Here is a 19,515-nt window from a genome sequence, read left to right as displayed (position 1 = left end):
GGACAACTCTTGGGAATTGGTTCTCTGCTTCCACCATTGAGTCTCACAGATCAAACTCAGGGTGTCAGCCTTGGTAGCAGGCACCTTTACCCACTGAACCATCTCACTAGCCCACAGAGCATCTGAACACACAATTTTTATTTGATGTGTATAAGTGTTTGCCTGCATATGTCTATCATGTGGATGCATGGTCAGACGGTAGTGTCAGACCCCCAGAACTGGCACTACAGACAACTAGCTGTGAGTCTGCATGTGGATGCTGGGAACCAAACTCCTCTGAAAAAATAACAAGTACTCTCTGTAGCCCTTGTTTTTGAGATAAGGTCTCACTATGTAGACCAGGCTGGCCTAGAATTCAGAGATCTGACCTGCCTCTGCTTTCTATCCTGGGATCAAAGGCATGGGGGAACTATACCCAGCACAAAGTATTATTAATACTAAACACAAGTCATTTTAATAAGCAGTTCATCTGGGAATGTTACAGTCATTACCCTGGAAAGGTGCTGTGGTGAGACATTTTGGGTTTGGTTTCTCAAGACAGGGTTTCTCTGCATAGCCCTGGCTATCCTGGAACTTGCCCTGTAGACCAGGATAGCCTGTAGACTGGCTCTGAACTCATGGATCTGCCTCTGCCTCCTGAGTGCTGGGATCAAAAGCATGCGCCACCACTGCCTGGCATGCCTAGCCAGGTGACTGAGAACTTGGTACACAGCCCAGTGTCAGCTGTTTCCATAGAGGGAAACGTGCCTGCCCCTCTGCTCTGCACCTTAAGCTGTTCTGATGTCCTAACCCTACTCAGCTGCTTTAACCACTTCCAAGGAAACTTCATGTACAGTAACTTAAATAAAAACATTTTTTGAGATGGTGTCTTGCTGTAGTCCTGGTGAACTCTATGTAGATCGGGATGGCTTTGAACTTCTCACCATCCTGCTATTGGGCTTATAGGTCTGGTTGTACCCAACTAAAATTCGAATGTGAATGAGGTAAACTTTCAGATAGTAATCAGAAACCGACAGGAAACTTACACTGTTTCTTGTTTCTGATTCACTGCAGTCAGACTTTCCAGCAGTGACAACAGGTGACTTAAAGATCAGAGACAGAACCTCAAAACATGTAAGGATGAAAAGAGTGTCATGAAAAGGTAACTGCTGAAACCACGTGGTACAATTCTGGAGATGGTGTGAGCCTGTCCATCTCCCAAAAATGTGAGGTGATACTTCTACTCCAGATAAAGGACTCAGTAAACAGAAGAGCCACATGCACCTTTTGTGGTGCTGGGAATCAAATGCAGGGTCCTTCACATGTTAGGCAAGCACAGCCACTGATCCACACACCCCAGGGTTCGCATCAACTTTTTATGTAGTGTTGGCAATAATCGAAGGAGGTAGAAATACCAGATTATGCAGCTAAGGTGAGAACTGAGTTAGAGAACATACCAGATTTTAGAGACCATCGGAGCTTTGCAAAAACGGTGTAAAATAGGACATGAGGAAAATGCTTGTTTCCTCTTCTGAAATGCCACTTGCCTACCTCCAATGTAAGAATTACATAAACAGCATTTAGAATCAAAATGACAATAAAATCTCAGTAACTGATAACGATCACTAGTTAAGCAAGCATGAGACAAGGGCAAAAGCCACAGAAAGCAAGGGTCCAGCAGGCAGCCTGTGGGAGGTGAATATGAGTTTACACTCAGATGAACAGTACAAGTTCTACTTAGTGTGACAGACAATACAGGATTCAAGAGCTGGACTGGGATCTGGAACCAACCCTTCATTGTTTACAACCAACTCCAAGTAGCGTAAAGCACAGCTGTTTATGATCATTTATATGGGAAGTCCCCAGCATAGCTGGCCTCCAGCTCACAATGGAGGAGTCTTCCCTGTCTAGCTAGGGCCTGTGTGGGCTGTGTCCAGGTAGACTCACTCCACATGGCTCCAGGTGTGCCTCTGCACATATCCCTCAGCACTGTGCCAGAGTTTGCTATGCTGTTTGGTTCTTTTCCTGGGTTTTCGAGGCAGGATTTCTCTGTGTAGCCCTGGCTGTCCTGGAACTCACTCTGTAGACCAGGTTGGCCCTGGACTCAGAGATCCATCTGCCTCTGCCTCTGCCTCCTGAGTGCTGGAACTAAAGGTGTGTGCCACCACCGCCCAGTGAGCCTTAAGTGTAGAGGAGGCAAACAATGTCAACTGAAGACAGAAGAGAATGAAGAGTCGGCAGAAAAGTGTAAGACCCAAGGCAGGAAGCTGAAAACTGGTGTGGCTAAGGCACCCATTGCGGAGAGCAATCACCTAGGCCACAGTGAAGATCTCGGATCTCATTTAAAAAGGAAAGACCATAGCGTGTGCAGCCTGAGAACTAGAAGCATCATCCAAGTAACAAGCTATGGAGAGTAGGGAAGTGCTGAGGATGAAGCTCAGGGGAACAAATTTATATAATCTGAGGGGCCAAGGTCTACCACTAACCTTGAAAAAAACCTGTCTTGTCTTTCCCTTCTAGCCCCATCCATTTATTAACTGTTTAGCCAAACTCCTGAGTTCTCAAACCTCTCTTTCCCCGACCCCCCAACCCGTTTTCATCAGTCCATCCCAAACTTCACGTCAAAAATTAACATCAACTTTGACAAACCTAACCCCAAAACTCAAGCCTCCGTAGTCTCGGCAGCACTGAAACAAATGATTGCTCTGCCTAAAATACTTCTTCCTGCGTCACTAGCCTCTTTCAACCTTTGCTATAACACTCTGCTCTTCCCACTTTTCTTTAAAAATTTTATTAGATTTACTCATTGTATTTTATATGTTTGGCTTGCATGTAGTATGTGTACCGCATCTGTGTGTGCCTGGTGCCCATGAAGTCAGAAGAGGGCATCAGATGCCCTGGAACTGGAGTTATAGATGGTTGTGAACCACCACATGGGTACCTGGAAGCAACAAGCACTCGTAGCCACGGAGCCTTCTCCCCAGGCACTCTTCAGCCCTCAGCAGTCTCTCAGTTATGTGGACTCAGGGCCACAAATGCCATGTAGTGAAAAGGGCTGAAAAAAATTTCAGAGTCAGCAGCACACAAAAGGTGGGCTAGAGTTTTACTTTGAAAATCGTTTTATTATGTAACAAATTTATACAAATACTTAGAATTACCCTGGAATTCTTCCACTTAATTTTCAATGCATAATTAGAATAATCCTTATGCCACACAAAATTTCCTAAAGCCGCTGGGCGGTGGTGGCACATTCCTTTAATCGCAGCACTTGGGAGGCAGAGGCAGATGGATCTCTGAGTTCAAGGCCAGCCTGGTCTATAGAGTGAGTTCCAGGACACAGGACGGCCAGGGCTACACAGAGAAACCCTGTCTTGGGGGTTAGGAAAATTCCCTAAGCCCATTAAGTACCTGATGGTATTTGCCGATTATTTCTTCTCAGAATTCTAGCTGGTCTCTAGAACACCAGCTCCTCATTCCCCTACTGGCGGCAGTACAAGACTTTCCCAAAGCACTGTCATGAACTTAAGAGAACCACTTTCTAGCTGTTCTTGGATCAGAAGGATCTTGGGCCTAGAAGGCTATTAGATAGTTCTAGAATCAAGATGTTCCCAAGGCTCCTGACTCAGGGTAGGTGTCCAGAATCTTCCAGAAAGAATGAAGTTCGGATCTGCTGGGTGGCCAAGCTAGAGAGGCCAACACAGTGTGGCGGAACAGAAACATTAATACAAGAATGAAATAAAACTGAAAAACTGGGAGAAAAGACACAGCTGTGAGCCCTCCTTCCATCTCACTGGTCTCTGTGTTAACCAGCTAAAATTTCTAATAGAAGATTCGAGAAAACTTAAGTCCAGCTTGCTTTCCCCGTTGCTGTCCAGCTTCTTTATTGGATGTATCCACACTAGAATTCCTACAAATAGAAACAAATAAACCCAAGTAAGGACAGTTAACAGACATCAGGACAGAAGGCAATATGGTAGCTAAGTATTTTACACTCACACACCCACACACGTGCACGCACGCACACACAAGGAATCTTTAAAAGAAGAGAGGCTGGTGGCATGTGCCAGGCAGGCAGGCAGATGTGTGATTTGAGGCCAGCCTGGTCTATGTAGCAAGTTCCAGGCCAGCCAAGGTTATACAGTTAAGACCCTGTTTCAAGAATAACAAACATTTTTTAAAAAGGGAAGTCAGGAACAGATTCATTACCACACCAGCAGCAGACTTGCTAACTTGGGCACGTGAGATTCAAGGGCCAGCTCCATGCTCAGGTGGAGCCAGGCTGTTAACCCACACTGGCAAGGCAAATGAAAAGGGAAACAAGCACTAACGTTCTCACCCTAGTTTTCAAATGCCTCGGGTAGTAACACAGGCACGTTCTGCAGTAGCGTCACCAGTTTTCCTTGTTGGCAGCACCTCGGATGCTCTGCCCCCCGTACTTGAGGAAGCCTTTCCTGGATGGCATTGCTTTAACCTCCAATGGAGTAGCTAGGTTTGAGTTGTGCTTTGTTAACATCTAAAACAAAAACAATGAACAATCTGGAAGGTGTTCTAAACATTGCAGAAGAGCCATGAACAATAGGTAAAGGTTATTTAAAATACTTAAAAATATCAGCAGTCCATACAGACACTGAACAGCAAAGAAAGCAACATGAACTTCGCATGAAGTAGGATGTCTAAACTCTAAACTCACGTGTACTAGAGTCAATGCCTGAGAGCCGTGTTGAGTCTTGATGGTGTAGACAGGAAGTCTACACTCTGAAGAGAAGGGACACAATGGCTATAAGCATGTGCACTGTGTCTCCACAAGACTGAGCAAACGAGCACCCATCATGGAGGGGGAGGCTCACAGGCCCTCCCTACCTCTCCCCTCTATGTGTCTAGACATTTAGGGAGGAGGGTGAGACAGTCTTCAGTGGCACAGCCACTCCTAAACAGCCCTAAGGAAACTTATTTGAGGACACACTCGCCCTCATCTCTCTTAACAGAGAAGGTAACGGATGTTTGTGCATCTGTGACATAAACAGGTTATGTACATGTATGAAAATGTTATCATGTAAGCCGGGCGGTGGTGGCACACGCCTTTAATTCCAGCACTCAGGAGGCATAAGCAGGCGGATCTCTGTGAGTCGAGGCCAGCCTGGTCTACAGAGCGAGATCCAGGACAGCCAGGACTACACAGAGAAACCCTGTCTCAAAAAGCAAAAAGGGGAAGAAAAAAAAATCATGAAATCCATTACTTTATATAATTAACACATGCTAATTAAAACATTAAAAGAGCCGGGCGGTGGTGGTGCACGCCTTTAATCCCAGCACTCGGGAGGCAGAGCCAGGAGGATCTCTGTGAGTTCGAGGCCAGCCTGGGCTACCAAGTGAGTTCCAGGAGAGGCGCAAAGCTACACAGAGAAACCCTGTCTCGAAAAACCAAAAAAAAAAAAAAAACATTAAAAGAAAGAAACTAGAAGCAGCATATTGACTGTAAGGTATCCCTGGGAATGTAATAAAAGGTAGAGTGCGTCTGTATCATACCACAGTCCCAGTGTTTTGCCCCCAGCACTGTAAGAAAAGCAAACCACCACCAAACAAAGATGAGGTCTCCTTACCTTCTCATAAAGAAACCCACAACAGGAAATGCTAACCCTCCACATACGCCCTCACAAAGACAGACATTCTGTTTAGTTTATCTCCTAAGAAAGCAGGCAGTCAGGAGGAGGGACTGGAGACAGCAGTAAGAGCATGCACTGCTCTTACAAAGGACCAGAGTTTGGTTCCCAGCTCCCACTTTGGGCAGCTCACAATTGCCTGTAACTCTGCATCTGACACCCTCTTCTGACTACTCAGGCACCTGCACTCATAGGTATGTGTGTGTGTGTGTGTATATATATATATATATATGCATATATATGCATATATATGCATATATATGCATATATGTATATATATGCATACACACACACACACACACACACACACACACACACACACACACACACACCCCACAGACACACATATATTATACACATAATTAAAAGTGCAATAAATATTTAAAAAAAAACACAAAAATTTAACAGATCCTTTGTTGATCTTGCAGGGTGAGTCAGTTCTACTGGCATTAGGTATTTTCTCAGTTTACTGTTCTCATGGCTCCCCACAAGGCAGGACAGTTCTGGAAGAGTCACTTAGATTCTTTACACTAAGTACTGATGGCCAACACTATAACTGGATTAGTCAGGGTCAGAGCGGTCAGTAGTATCTACTAGTTGTTGATGCCATACTACAGAGTCAGCTATTTTAATATCACGTCAATCAGTTTGAGTTATTAATGACACCCTGAGGCTATGGTGAATAGGGGGAAGGGCACTCACTTTCAGTGGAACAATGAATAACCAGAGTGGCAACCACAAACAAAAACTAACAGAAACCACACAGTGTAGAACACACATTTAGAGAGAAAACACCTCCTGCGTAACATCACTAAAACCAACTTAGGAACTGGTATCTGGTGCAGGAAAACCTTAAGGATTTTCTCAATACCCAAAGTCACATATTGGCTTGATGGTAAATATGACAGTTTATATGCAATTTCAGTTCTCTAACACAAATATATAATTTTGAAAATATTAGAAGAAAACAGCCTGGCAATAACCTGGAGAATATCTTCTGGAATTGCAGTGACTTCTGGAGGAGAAGGTGTTCTGATATTTTCACAAGAAGTAATTGTAGAAGGGGGGTCTGCAAAATTCTCATAGCATTCATCTGAATTTAAAATTAATGGATCACACTCTTTAACTTCCAAATCACTTGATGAACTATTTGGTTTTGGATAATTTTTATATACCTGCAGAATAAAAATAAATCATTGAATTATGGTAAGTAAATAGTGTTGTACATAAATTTTTACTTAATTAGTTCTATTGGAGTCCACTAAAGCAGGCCCAAATGATCCCACTTTCCTGACTGAGTTCTACCCAAATCAAGAAACTCGTACATAGAAGACAGAGTCCCACCTTCACTACTAATACAGGCTTCGGGGAGAACTCAAAAGAACAGTGGCTGAACCCCAGATCCCATCCCATCCCATCCCATTTCAGGCCGTACCAAACTGAGCCCGTTGTGAGCTCAAGTGGGTAGCGGTGTCTGAGTCCTAAGGAGGAAGATTAGAGCTTTAACTTATGAAACTTCACCAAAGCTGTGAGTGCAGAATTTAGGTGCTAAGGGTAGAGAAGAGAACAAAAGGAGGAGAGGCTAGTCTGGGCCAGACGTCAAAGCCCAGCTCAGAAGAATAGGATCTTCCTATACGCTGTCTGCGTACATGCATCTAAGAGATGCTCAGCATACACTTGTCTCACATTAAGAAAGAAAGTGGTGAGAAATCCCGCAGCAATAGTGTGCCTTCCACAGGGACAGAAACACAGTGGGCGTGGGGTGCAGGCAAGCGCATGAGAGGAGGGCACACTCAATTCTCAACCATAAAGCAAGGTCAAGGCCACTCTGAGTTACAAGACACCCTTGTTCTTAAACAGAGCAAACACACACACAACAAGGGATGTAAATGAACCGAAGCGGCAAGTACCTGCAGGCAGCCAGCCTGTTAAAGAAACTATCTACAGATGCCCTGTCTCGTATTACTAGTCATAGCTCGGGTGCACCAAGCTACAGTGCAGGTGCTTCAACACTGCCTGAGTAGTGGCTGCCACACTGAACACTAAAAATGACAGCAGGCCGACCATCAACAGTCTTGTTGGGTACCTCAGCTGTCCTACTTGACTAAGGAAGCTGTCTCACCAGGAATTATGTTTTGATTATGTTAAATAAGTTAACAGGGAAAACTGAGCCAGGGAGACATTAAATTACCTAAAAATCTGTTACCTAGGGAGAACCACTCTGATCTGTTTCTACTCATTCTTTTTTCTTTCTTTTTTTTGGGGTTGGGGGTAGAGGAGGGGGAGGATGTTTCAAAACAGGGTTTCTCTGTGTAGGTTTGGAGCCTGTCCTGAAACTTGCTCTGTAGACCAGGTTGGCCTCAAACTCAACAGAGATCCGCCTGCCTCTGCCTCCTGAGTGCTGGGATTAAAGGTGTGCACCACCTGCACCACCACCACTACCCGGTCCATTCTTTTTTCTTAAAATATATGTGTGTGTATAATCATTTATCTTCAAGGACATCGAATTTCTTGTAAATGTTCTTTTTGCTTGGTCATCCAGTATTTAGACCGTGACAGACCCTTGGCATCAGCTCTTAGATGTGCTCACTTTCTCACTAGCTGTTACATTCTGTACTCCTGTCTATATTGTTATTCTACAAATCTGTCTCAATTCCCCTTGAACAGATTTTGACATGATAGGGAAAAATCTATGGGTCCTCATCGATGGTGCCTAACTACTCCCCAGAATGCACTGCACATGTATTCCTAAGAGCTTCACTGATCTCGTCTGTTATGGACACCGAGTCCAGAAGTCATGTCTGAGTCCTAAGGAGAAAGATGACAGTTTTTAACTTTAGTAGAACTTTACCAAAGCTCCACTGTCCACTGTAGACGGAATTTTCAAACCAGGAGTGCAGAATTTAGGTGGCAATGGTGAATTTGTGTATTCAGCATCTAGAAGACATAAAATAGGCATGAAAATTAAGTTGAAGTAAGTATCCAACTTTTTAAATTTGTGTGTGTGTGTGTGTGTGTGTGTGTGTGTGTGTGTGTGTGTGTGTACACTTGAGTACAGGTGCCAAAGCAGTCAGCTATCCCTGGAGCTGGAGGTAGAGGTGGTTGTGAGTGCCTGATGTGGGTGCTAGGAATTGCATCCAGGTACTCTAGAAGAGTAGTATGTGCTCCTAACCACTGAACCATGTTAATTTAAAAAGCATTGTCAATTTAGCCTGTATATTTTGTTACTATTGTTCTAAAAATCTAAGTATGGTGTGTGGTTTGGCTGGACAAGAAAAACCAAAACTGTTAAATTCATATATATACTTATCATTAATATTAATAAAAGTTGCATGGTATAAGAACAGTACAAAGTAATGAATTCTGTAATAGGTAACATATAATAGCGACCAAATATTGGGGATCTAACTCGGTTGTCCGAATGTTTGCTAAGGCCCTGGGTTCAGTCCCTACTATCAAAATAATTTAAAAAAAATAATGAAATTAGCTACAAAGATAACTATAAATAAATCTATTAAAAACTATGTAAACAGGCCATTGAAATGGCTCAGCAGGTAAAAATCACTTGTCACACCAACCTTATGATTAGTGCTCAATGCCCATATGACACAGTGACTCTCAAAAGTTTTCCTTGGACTTCCATACACACTATGACAAGCACAAACCCATACTCATATACAAACATCATACATACACACACACACAAATAATAAAAATTTAAAAAAAGATACACACACACACACACACACACAAACAAGCGCCAGGCGGTGCACACCTTTAATCCCAGCATTTGGGAGGCAGAGGCAGGCAGATCTCTTTGAGTTCAAGGCCACCCTGGTCTACAGAGTGAGATCCAGGATAGCCAAGGCTATACAGAGAAACCTTGCCTTGAAAAACCAAAACCAAAAAAAAAAAAAACACCCCCAAAACAAAAACAATTTCAATCCCCACTACTACAGAAACTAGGTGGAGGAGGACCAGAAAGGGTGAAGTCAGGGCTGAAGAGGTGGCTAGGTGGTTAAGAGCAGTTGCTGCTCTTGTAGAGGTCCTAGGTTAGTTTCCGAGCACTCACATGCAGCTCACAACAACCTCTAGCGTGAGTTCCAAGATTCCAGTCCTTCTTCTGCCCTTTGTGGGCACTACACACATGGTGCACAGATACTCAAGCAGGCAAAACACTCATAGACATAAAATGAAAATAAATAAATCGTTACAAAAAGGTATTTTAACTGGACATGGTGGTTCAAACCTATAATCCCAGAACTCAGAGGTTGAGGCAGAGGACTGCTGTGAGTTCAAGACTGAAGGTGAGACACTGTCTTAAAATATATATTCATTCTCCTTTCTCTTTTGTGGGCGAGTGGTATGGTGTGTGCACAAGTGTGCTTCGTTGGGTATACCTGACTGCGGCTAGAGGCAGACACTAAGTGTCTTTCTCAGTTGTACCCCATCTTTTTGTTTGTTTGGCTTCCAGACAGGCTTTCTCTGTGTCCCACAGCTGTCCTGGGATGCATCTGGAGACCAGGCTAGCCTTAAATGCAGAGCTCCACCTGTCTGTCTCCCAAGTGCTGAGATTAAAGATATGTGCCATCAGTCCCAGCTTCAACCTTACTTTTTTTTTGAGATGTCTCTCACCAAGCCTGAGGGGTTCACCTGTCTCTACCTCCCCCAGGGCTGGCGTCAACATGCACGGATCACTGTGTCTGGACTTTTATACAAGTTCTGGGAACCCAAACCTAAGTCAGTCTTCATGTCTGTGTGGCAAACACTTTACTATTTGAACTATCTCCTCAGCCATACTTTTAAAAAAGCTCACACTCTATTGATTTATTCACTTTTATGTATATGGTCATTTTGTCTGCATGAATGTGCATATTTGTGCCTGTGGAGGTCAGAAAAGGACACTGGAGACCCTGGAATTGGAGTCACAGATGGTTGTGAGCTAGGAATCATGGTTGCCAGAAAATCAAACCAGGTCCCTGCAAGAGCAGCTAATGCTCTTCCCTGCTGAGTCACCTCTCCAGACCTAATTTCATTAAAAAAAAAAAAAAAAAAAAAAAAAAAAAAAAAATTAATCAATTAAAAAAAAAAAGAGAGAGATTCTTGGGAGCTGAAGAGAAAGCTCAGTGGTTGGGACACTGGTTTCTCTCCAAGAGAACTAATGTTCAATTTCCAACGCCTACATGGCAGCTTACAACCATCTGTAACTCCAGTCCCGAGGGATCCGACATCCTCTCCTAGCTAGCCTCTGAAGGTACCAGACATGTATGTACATGACACACAGACACACATACAGACAAAATACCCATCCACATTTAAAAAGAATAAAGCAGTATCTTGGCAGGCGGCTCTTCACTCCTTCCCCGCCCAGTGCTTTCCTGTGATACAGACATGAGCTGTTGTCTTTCTCTAAACATTTCTTTAATACAGTCCTGCTCTTCCTTATAGAGTGGGCTGTAAGTTACCATGAGTACAAGCCAGTTACATTTTTAAACTTGCTTGTACCAACAGTGCTTATTAATAACATGTCATGAAATTAGCATATTTTTTCTAAAACTAAGTGCAAAACTTTGGAAAGATAAAGACAGTCTTAAACATTTGCCAATTCGGTGAAAAGAACTCACAGATTTGCAAAAATTAAAGAATAAAGAACGGCTGGAGAGATGGTTCCATGTCTGAGAGTACTGGCTGCTCCTCCAGAGGACTTGAATTTATCATCATGGTGGGGGGCAGGGCAGCGTGCAGGGAGACAAGGTGCTGGAGGAGGAGCTGCTGCTACATGTTGCTATGCAGGCAACAGGAAGTAGACGGTCTCATTGGCCTGGGCTTGAGCATATGAGACCTCGAAGCCCGCCTCCACAGTGACACACTTTCTCCAACAAGGCCACACCTCTAATAGTGCCCCTCCTTTGGGGGCCATGGCACTATGTAGTAGTAACTCCAGTGATGGGGAATGGCAGGCTCACCTCTGAAGCTCACTGGCCAGTCAGCACAGTCAAATCAATGTGGGCTCCAGCTTCAATAAGAGAACCCATCTCAAAAGCTAAGGTGGTAAACAATCAGGGAGACACTCTATTCAACCTCTGGCCTCCACACAACCCACATGGACACTTCCAACCAGAGTAGGTTAAACTGTGGAGAACAAAAACCTGACACATACTGCACATAACTAGAAATAATGCTGAAAACTTATTGGGGCTGGACAGAAAACTTATTATTGCTGGGCTCAGCAATTAAGAGCACTGGCTGCTCCTGTGGAAGAACCAGGTCTAGTTGCCAGCATCCATATGGTGGCTCACAACTTCCTGTAACTCCAGTTCCAGCAGCTCCAATGCCTCTTCTGGACTCCAAGGGTACTAGGAACACACGTGTGGGGCACAGACATATGTGAAGGCAATCAAACATACACATGAAATAAAGATAGTTGAAAGAAAAAAAATTATCAGAAAAATGTATCTCTCTCCCCCATGAAATCAAGCTGAACTTAAGTGGAATGGTACTGAATAAGACCCAGTACCACCAATTAAAAAGATGCAGTAAGGGGGGATGGAGAGAGGGCTCAGCAATTAAGAGCACTGGCTGCTCTTTCAGAGGACCCAGGTTCAATTCCCAGCACCCACATGGCAACTCACAACTGTCTGTAACTCCAGTTCCAAGGAATCCAATACCCTCACACAGACAAATGTGCACATTTAAAAACAAACAAACAGCCGGGCGGTGGTGGCGCACGCCTTTAATCCCAGCACTTGGGAGGCAGAGCCAGGCGGATCTCTGTGAGTTCAAGGCCAGCCTGGGCTACCAAGTGAGTTCCAGGAGAGGCGCAAAGCTACACAGAGAAACCCTGTCTCAAAAAACAAAACAAAAAAACAAAAAAACAAAAAAACAAAAAAAAAAAAAAACCAACCAACCAAACAAACAAACAAAAAAAGATGTAGTAAACTACCTAAGGTTAATAATCTAAAATTAGAGAATCATTTTGTACAAAGTTAGCCAGGAAAGAGTAAAAAGGAAAAGCTAATTTTTTAAACTCACCAGTTTTTTCCAGCTGCTCGATTATGGAACCAGGAATGGCTAAAGAATTCTCACTGGTCACAGGCCCTGTCCCTACGGCCTCTCCACTGGCACTATTCAGAGGGGAACTGTAAAGTCACAAGAGTTAACATTCAACCTTTGAAGAAAAACTTCAATTTACAATATTTCAGTCTGGGGTAGTTCATTTTTGGTCAATGAAATAAAGACCAATGGAAGAAATCATTAAAATAATTGAAAAATATATTTGATATACTTATCTTTTACTTTAAATATTTAAGTAGTATACGTATTTATTTTAAATATACAAATCTGTAAAGCAAAGTGTGGCTCAGCCCTAAATGGGATCATCTTAGCAGAAGAGGTGGCAAGACTCTAAGAGCCAGAGGCAGTAGATGACTGCATTCAAACAGTGTTCTCCTGGCAAGGCAGGCAGCTGCACAGGGGAACTCACAACAGTTCTGACAGAATGCACAAGGTTAAACTACAAAATCCCAACATGGAGGAGGAGGAAGGTCATCAAGTCCCACCCTTAGCATAGGAGCTACAGGCAACTATCGTCTGCTGGGAGAGGGGGAGTCTGTCTCCTTTAAGGGTCTGGTCCCTGGAAGGTAGACTATGCTCCAGCAGTATATGGGCAGCACAAATCAGACTCCATGGGTTATTTTAAAAAAAAAAAAAGACATGAATTGGGGGACGGTAGATGCTAAAGGAATTAGGGGGAGTATAATCAAAAACACTGTATAAAGTTTTCAAAGAATTAAAAATATTTTCAAGGGGCTCAGCAGTTAGTATCACGTATGGTTCTTCTAGGACCGGAGTTCGGTTCCCAGCACCCACACCAGACAGCTCACAACTGCATGTACCTCCAGTTCCGAGGGAGATCCAACATCTCTGGCCTCTGAGGGCACCTGCACTCACCAGCACATAGCCACACATGTAATTAAAAATAACAAAAATAAATCTTTAAAGAATTTCAAGTTGCTAGCCGGGCAGTGGTGGCGCATGTCTTTAATTCCAGAACTAAGGGAGATGGAGGCAGGTGGATCTCTGTGAGTTAGAGGCCAGCTTGGTCTACAGAGTAAGTTCCAGGACAGCCAGAGATACACAGAGAAACCCTGCCTCGAAAAAACAAAAACAAAAAAATTAATAAAAAAATTTCAAGTTGCTTACCTTTTTATGTTCTTCATATTTCTAAGTCCCATGGTATAATCTTCATTTAAACACATAGTGTATTCAGATATACCAAAGTGTTCTAATTTAGGAGTTACACACTCAAAATCATCCATCTTCAGAGCACACCGGGGAGTCTTTAGCACTGTGACAGAAGATTCTTTGGCAGGAGGGGTTTCAGACATGCATTCTTCTTTAAGGCTGTCAGCTGTCTGGGGAGGGTTTGGTGGGACTCGGGAGACTATGTACCGCTCCAGTCCAAAGTCTGAAAGCTGTGGGCTGCGTAGGGGCTTTTCAGAGACAGAAGTGCTCGGAACACATGGATCAGACGGCTCGTCCTCCAGAGCAGGCTTCTGAACGTCTTCACACACAGCCAACTCTGAGGCCGAGGCACTGACTTTGTGCTCACATACTGGGAGGAAGAGTCAAAGAGGTAAATTCTGGTCAGACATTAAGACAGGAAATCTCTTGATCATTAAAAGAACACAGAATAGCCCACCCTAAATGTTCCATGATGGTGAAATCTTAACCCTTTGAAGCTTTCATTTCAACCGTCTCTTCTGTAAGTGTGATATATACAACCTACCTACTTGTATTCCATCTAGACACTTTAGGGAAATGGAACTGCTCTGAAAAACCAACACTCACAAACAAAATCCAACTTCCTACTTCTTTAATAGATTATTGATTGATTGATCAGTCTTAGTGTTTTCTAAAAGAATTATTAGGGAATTAGTGTATAATCAACTTTGTTCTAGATTTAACACAAACTGAAACAATATGATTTTATACTTTTAATTTTGTAAAAATTTTCAATTACATTTTGTTCATTTTGTGTGTGTGCCACAGGGTACATGTGACAATGATTATTCTCTCCTTGTGGGTCCTGGAGACCAAATGCAGGCTGTCAGGTTAGGTGACAAGTGCCTTTACCCAGAGCCGTCTTGCCAACCATACACTTGACTTGTAGGTGCCCAAGTACAAAAGAAAAGGAGAAGAGTATTTGAATCTATGATTATTTTAGGAGGAAAGCAAATTATATCGCACACTTTCTAACTTCGAAAGTAAACTGAATTCTAGTACAGCATGTTGACTAATATACTTACCACACATATATTACTAGTTTGATTTCATTAATGCTTTCCGTACATACAAAGACCATCTTCATAAAAGATCAAGACATTGAAGCATACTAGAGATATGGGCAGAATGGCAGCAGCATTAACAGTGGGCAAGGACACAGCAGCTGGCTCCATCTGGCGATCTGTGTGCCTTGGCCTCCAAAGGGCTGCATGACGCTCACTCTGAACTGGTCTTTATGCACCCTCAGGAAGTACACACACTAAATGTACTTACACTAAGAAGCAAGGGCAGTTATTAGGCTCTGAGCAATAACATGTTTTCAACTGGTGACCCTTTTCTTTCCCTTGGCTCCTAGGATTACAGGCGTTTGCAACTAAAAGAGTTGTCAATTTATATAGCTCAAGCACCTTGTTCTGCAGAGGAGGAATCTAAAGGAGTACCCAGTGGTTCTCCAGCTGCTTACTGGCAGAGCTAACTAGGTACCCTTTCTTATTTAAACAGCTCAAAGACACTTCCATCCAGCACTGTGGAACAGAGAGCAAGGGCAGTTTTACATCTTGCTGCAAGTCTTACTATGTAGCCCAGACTTGCTATTGTCCAAGAGGTTCCTCAGACTCAAGACCCACAAGGACCACTTTCCGGCGGACCACTGACCGGCACGAAGTGCTGAATGCTCATTCAATGACCTGACAGACAGAGCACAAGGCCGTCTTCCCTATGGAGACCTGAGAAATGCAAGTCAATCTAACCTGACTCTTCCTTGTCACGTGCTTGATAGCCATACTTCTGGAAAAACTCTCTCAGTTTCATGATGTCTGCTGAATTTTTTTTCATCAGTACTTTTGTTGCCTTTATGAAACGTGTGCTTTCTTGACTTTCCAATCTTGCTTCACCAAGAAGAGTGTTAACATCATCCTTTCAGGAGGAAAGCAAATATAGTACACATGATCTAAGTGACTTTGTGATGGTTATCATTATGTTTAAAGTTTAGACTTACTATGCTTGAGAGACCAAACAACAAAACAGCCTCTAACACGGAAGCCCCCAGACTCTACAGGCTGTACCCTAATTGCCCACCTCCCTCTTTCCCCAGACACTGAAGATTACTCTTAAAATTGACTGATCTCATAAAATCTGCCTTTCCTGCGAGACAGTAGGTCACAAGACTGATTGCCATTTCTGCTTTTGTAATCAAGCTTGCTTACTCTGCTCAAAAAGATGACTAGGACACCCGCAAGGCAAATATGTTAAAGTAAGCCCCTGCCTACACGCAGGCAGGATGCCTGTCATCTTTGGTTTGTGCCTTGATAAGCCCTGGGTTGCTATGGCTAAATGCTGCAGCTTGGGAGCGCTCTCAGGAGCAGTCCTGGGGCCAAGCAGTCAGGTGCCAGTAAATAAAACGCCTCTTATGAAAATCTTAGTCGTTGTCTGACTGGTGGATCTCTGAGTGACCCAGACCCATAACAACTTAAGCTACAGAAAAATTACCCACCATGGAAAAATGATAAATAAATAAGTACCTTTAGAGTCTGAACTTCTGAGTGAAGGTCATATAAAATTCTCATTGGCGAATCTTCCAAGTCTTAAAGGGAGGAAAAAAGTTCAGTAAGTGAGAAAGACCTGCTCCCTCTTTTCCCCTCAAGGTAGAGAAGTGAGAAATTTGTAGATAGAAGGGGACACACACACACACACACACACACACACACACACACACACAGAGTTAGAAACATAGGACAGTTCGGGAGGGCCTGGATCCTAATCCACCGACCCCTTCTGTCTCTACTAAAGTGCTTTCTAAAGGAATGTCAAGAGGTGAGGCAAAAGACCTCCCCCAGCACAGCCATCCCAAACACCTGGTGACCATGCACGTGGTCAGCCATCCCCTAATGCAGCCCTGTTGTGTAAAGCAAGCTCAGATCTCACTAGAAAACCTTTGTGGACTCCCACAAATAAGCATGAGGAAAATGAAAAATTTATTCCTTAGACATAAAAATCCTGCTGGGAGCAGGGCAGCAGTGGCACATGCCTTTAATCCCAGGACTCAGGAGGCAGAGCCAGGAGGATCTCTGTGAGTTTAAGGCCAGCCTGGTCTACAGAGCGAGATCCAGGACAGGTATCAAAACTACACCCTGTCTCAAAAAAAGAAAGAAAGAAAGAAAGAAAGAAAGAAAGAAAGAAAGAAAGAAAGAAAGAAAGAAAGAAAGAAAGAAAGAAAATAGCTATCATGCCAGTAAACAGTTGTTCCCCGTAATCCTATCACTGTCCATCACACTGGCTCCAGGCAACCTTATGTCTACTTTCTGTGTGAGTGGACCTGCCTACTCCTGCCTATTCCTGTAAAAGGAACCTATAGTATGTAGTCCCCATCGTTAGCATCATTCCCCATGTTCATCCACACTGTAGAGTGGGTCTTATTCAATTGTATCAGCTGAAGGACATTTGTCGGTTAGGTGTACTTTATTTGGTGAGATAAGGTCTCACTGCATAGCCCTTGCTGTGTTGATCAGAGCCTGATCTGGCCTTGAACTCACAGATCCATCTGCTTTTGCCTCTCAGGTCTGAATCAAAGACATGGGCTGCCATGCCTGGAGATTTATATACTTTGTGTATGCTGTAGTTCATTAAAGGTTTTTCATTTATTTATGTATTTATGTTGTTGTTGTTTTTCAAGACAGGGTTTCTCTGTAGCCCTGGCCATCCTGGAACTCACTCTGTAGACCATGCTATGTCTAAGGAATTACACTAAATTTTTCTTGTGCCACCACCGCCCGGCCAGCTATTTTAATGAATCAGTTTGGGTTTGGGGTTCACTGGAGCAAAAAAAAAAACACCTGTAAAACCAGAAGCAAGGCTTCTATAACAAAGTTTCAGAAAGTTATCAAAATCTAAACCTTCTGTACTAACAGTTGCAGAACTGACTATACTAAGAACCAATGAAATGCATTCTTATGAGTTTTACTGTATGCAAATTATCTCAAAGATAATTTATAAGTCCATTCAATCACCCATCACTATAGTCATTATCTTAGTTAGGGTTTCTATTGCTGCAATGGAACACCATGACTAAAAGGAACTTGGGGAGGAAAGGGTTTATTTGGCTTATACTTTCACATCATAGTTCGTCACTGAAGGGAGTGGAAGGAACTCAAATGGCCTAGGAGCCTGGATGTATGAGCTGACCCAGAGGCCATGGAGGGGAGCTGCTTACTGGCTTGCTTCACATGGCTTGCTCAGCCTGCTTTATTACAGAACCCAGGACCACCAACCCGGGGATGGCACTACCCACAATAGGCTGGGCCCTCCCCCATCAATCACTAATTAAGAAAATGCCCTACAGCCCAGTCTATAAAGGCATTTTCTCAACTGGGGTTCCCTCCTCTCAGATGACTCTAGCCTGTGTCATGCTGACATAAAATTAGCCTGCACAGTTATCAAAAGTGAAACTGCTGGCAATCATCTTTTGCATAATTTTTACATAATAATTAAAGAATTATTACAAGTTTTTAATTGTAAAAAACAAATGAAGCTTATGCAGAGGCAATGTTTTGGTAAGAATATTGACTAGCAAACTGTGAAAAGCAATTTTCATATAGTCGAAAATACTAATGCATTTTAGTCTATTATGCAGCATTAGCTCAAAAACATAAACAAATAAAGCACATTTTAACCCCCTAAAATAAAAATGGTAGAAACATTGCTAAAACAGTAAGTGATGTTTCTTTTGAGTTAAATAGAAAATACGTATTCTTGTTACTGTTCTGTATCCGAAATTTCCTACCGTGCATGTTACTTTTATAGTCACAAAAACATTTCCAAATGGAGAGTTAGTCATAAGTAAGAGGAATCTGTGTCTACAGGGTGCAATATTACTTAAGGTACATTATAATTATGACATTTTAAGTAAATAATCTCAAAATCTGAACCACTTTTGCAACGATTAAAAAAAAAGACCGGATCTCACTATGAGCATAGTCGGTCTGGAGCTCCCTATGGGGAGCAGGCTGGCCTAAAACTCACAGAAATCCACCTGTTTCTACCTCTTGAGTGCTGGCTGGGATTCAAGGTGCGTGCCACTACTCCCGGCCATGCAATTATTATTTTTTAATCTCTAATACAAGTAAGAATGGTGGTGAATTTTATTTGTTTAAAAAACAAAACACAGCAGTACTGAGTTTTTGTCCAGGAAATACGATATTACTGAAGAAAATGCAGATGTCTGCTTCAACTCACACATACAGAGAACAGGGCTTAGCGCATTTTTCGATCAGCCGAATGTGGACGCTGTGGACGAGCACCCAACGCACACAGGACGCCTGGAAAGCACAGTCAGCCTCGCCCACCCTCGCGGGTACCCCCGCCCACGGAGAGCCGCGCCCACTCACCGCCGTCCTCGCCGTCCAGCGCTCGCAGCAGCCGGGCCGTCTCGCCGTCCAGCACGGCGGCCAGACCCCGCAGCTTACAGTGGAAACTCTGGATAGGGTTCATGCTGAGAGACGCCGAGCCGACCGCCGACCTCCACGCTCACCCTCGAGCGCGCCACTCCTTTGAATCCTACCGTCCAGTACGAGTCGCCCGCTCCGCGCAGGCGCAG

General features: G+C 43.4%; 1 protein-coding gene across 1 annotated transcript; it reads right to left on the bottom strand.

Annotated features, from left to right (window-relative positions):
* Positions 1-3,742: 3,742 nt before the first annotated feature.
* Positions 3,743-19,512, bottom strand: Ska3 (spindle and kinetochore associated complex subunit 3). Its single transcript, XM_059273557.1, has 9 exons — positions 19,307-19,512; positions 16,445-16,506; positions 15,674-15,839; positions 13,842-14,253; positions 12,672-12,778; positions 8,491-8,576; positions 6,623-6,814; positions 4,316-4,492; positions 3,743-3,886 (listed from the first exon to the last, which is right to left on the bottom strand). The coding sequence occupies exons 1-8, from the start codon at positions 19,407-19,409 to the stop codon at positions 4,367-4,369; spliced, it is 1,254 nt and encodes a 417-aa protein (XP_059129540.1). The 5' UTR covers positions 19,410-19,512; the 3' UTR covers positions 3,743-3,886; positions 4,316-4,366.
* Positions 19,513-19,515: the final 3 nt, after the last annotated feature.

The sequence above is a fragment of the Peromyscus eremicus genome, chromosome 9 (genome assembly GCF_949786415.1).
Source record: "Peromyscus eremicus chromosome 9, PerEre_H2_v1, whole genome shotgun sequence".
Classification (NCBI taxonomy): Eukaryota; Metazoa; Chordata; class Mammalia; order Rodentia; family Cricetidae; genus Peromyscus; species Peromyscus eremicus.
Note: the sequence above shows the minus strand (reverse complement) of the source record. Positions and strands in the feature narration are given on the sequence as shown.

Excerpts from the sequence above, each read along its gene's own strand:
- Ska3 (XM_059273557.1), bottom strand. The coding sequence starts at position 19,409 with ATGAACCCTATCCAGAGTTTCCACTGTAAGCTGCGGGGTCTGGCCGCC. Across the intron at positions 14,254-15,673 it reads ACGTGACAAGGAAGAGTCAG|TATGTGAGCACAAAGTCAGT; the intron begins GTTAGATTGACT and ends TCTTCCTCCCAG. Across the intron at positions 6,815-8,490 it reads CAGTGGACAGTGGAGCTTTG|GTATATAAAAATTATCCAAA; the intron begins GTAAAGTTCTAC and ends TTTATTCTGCAG.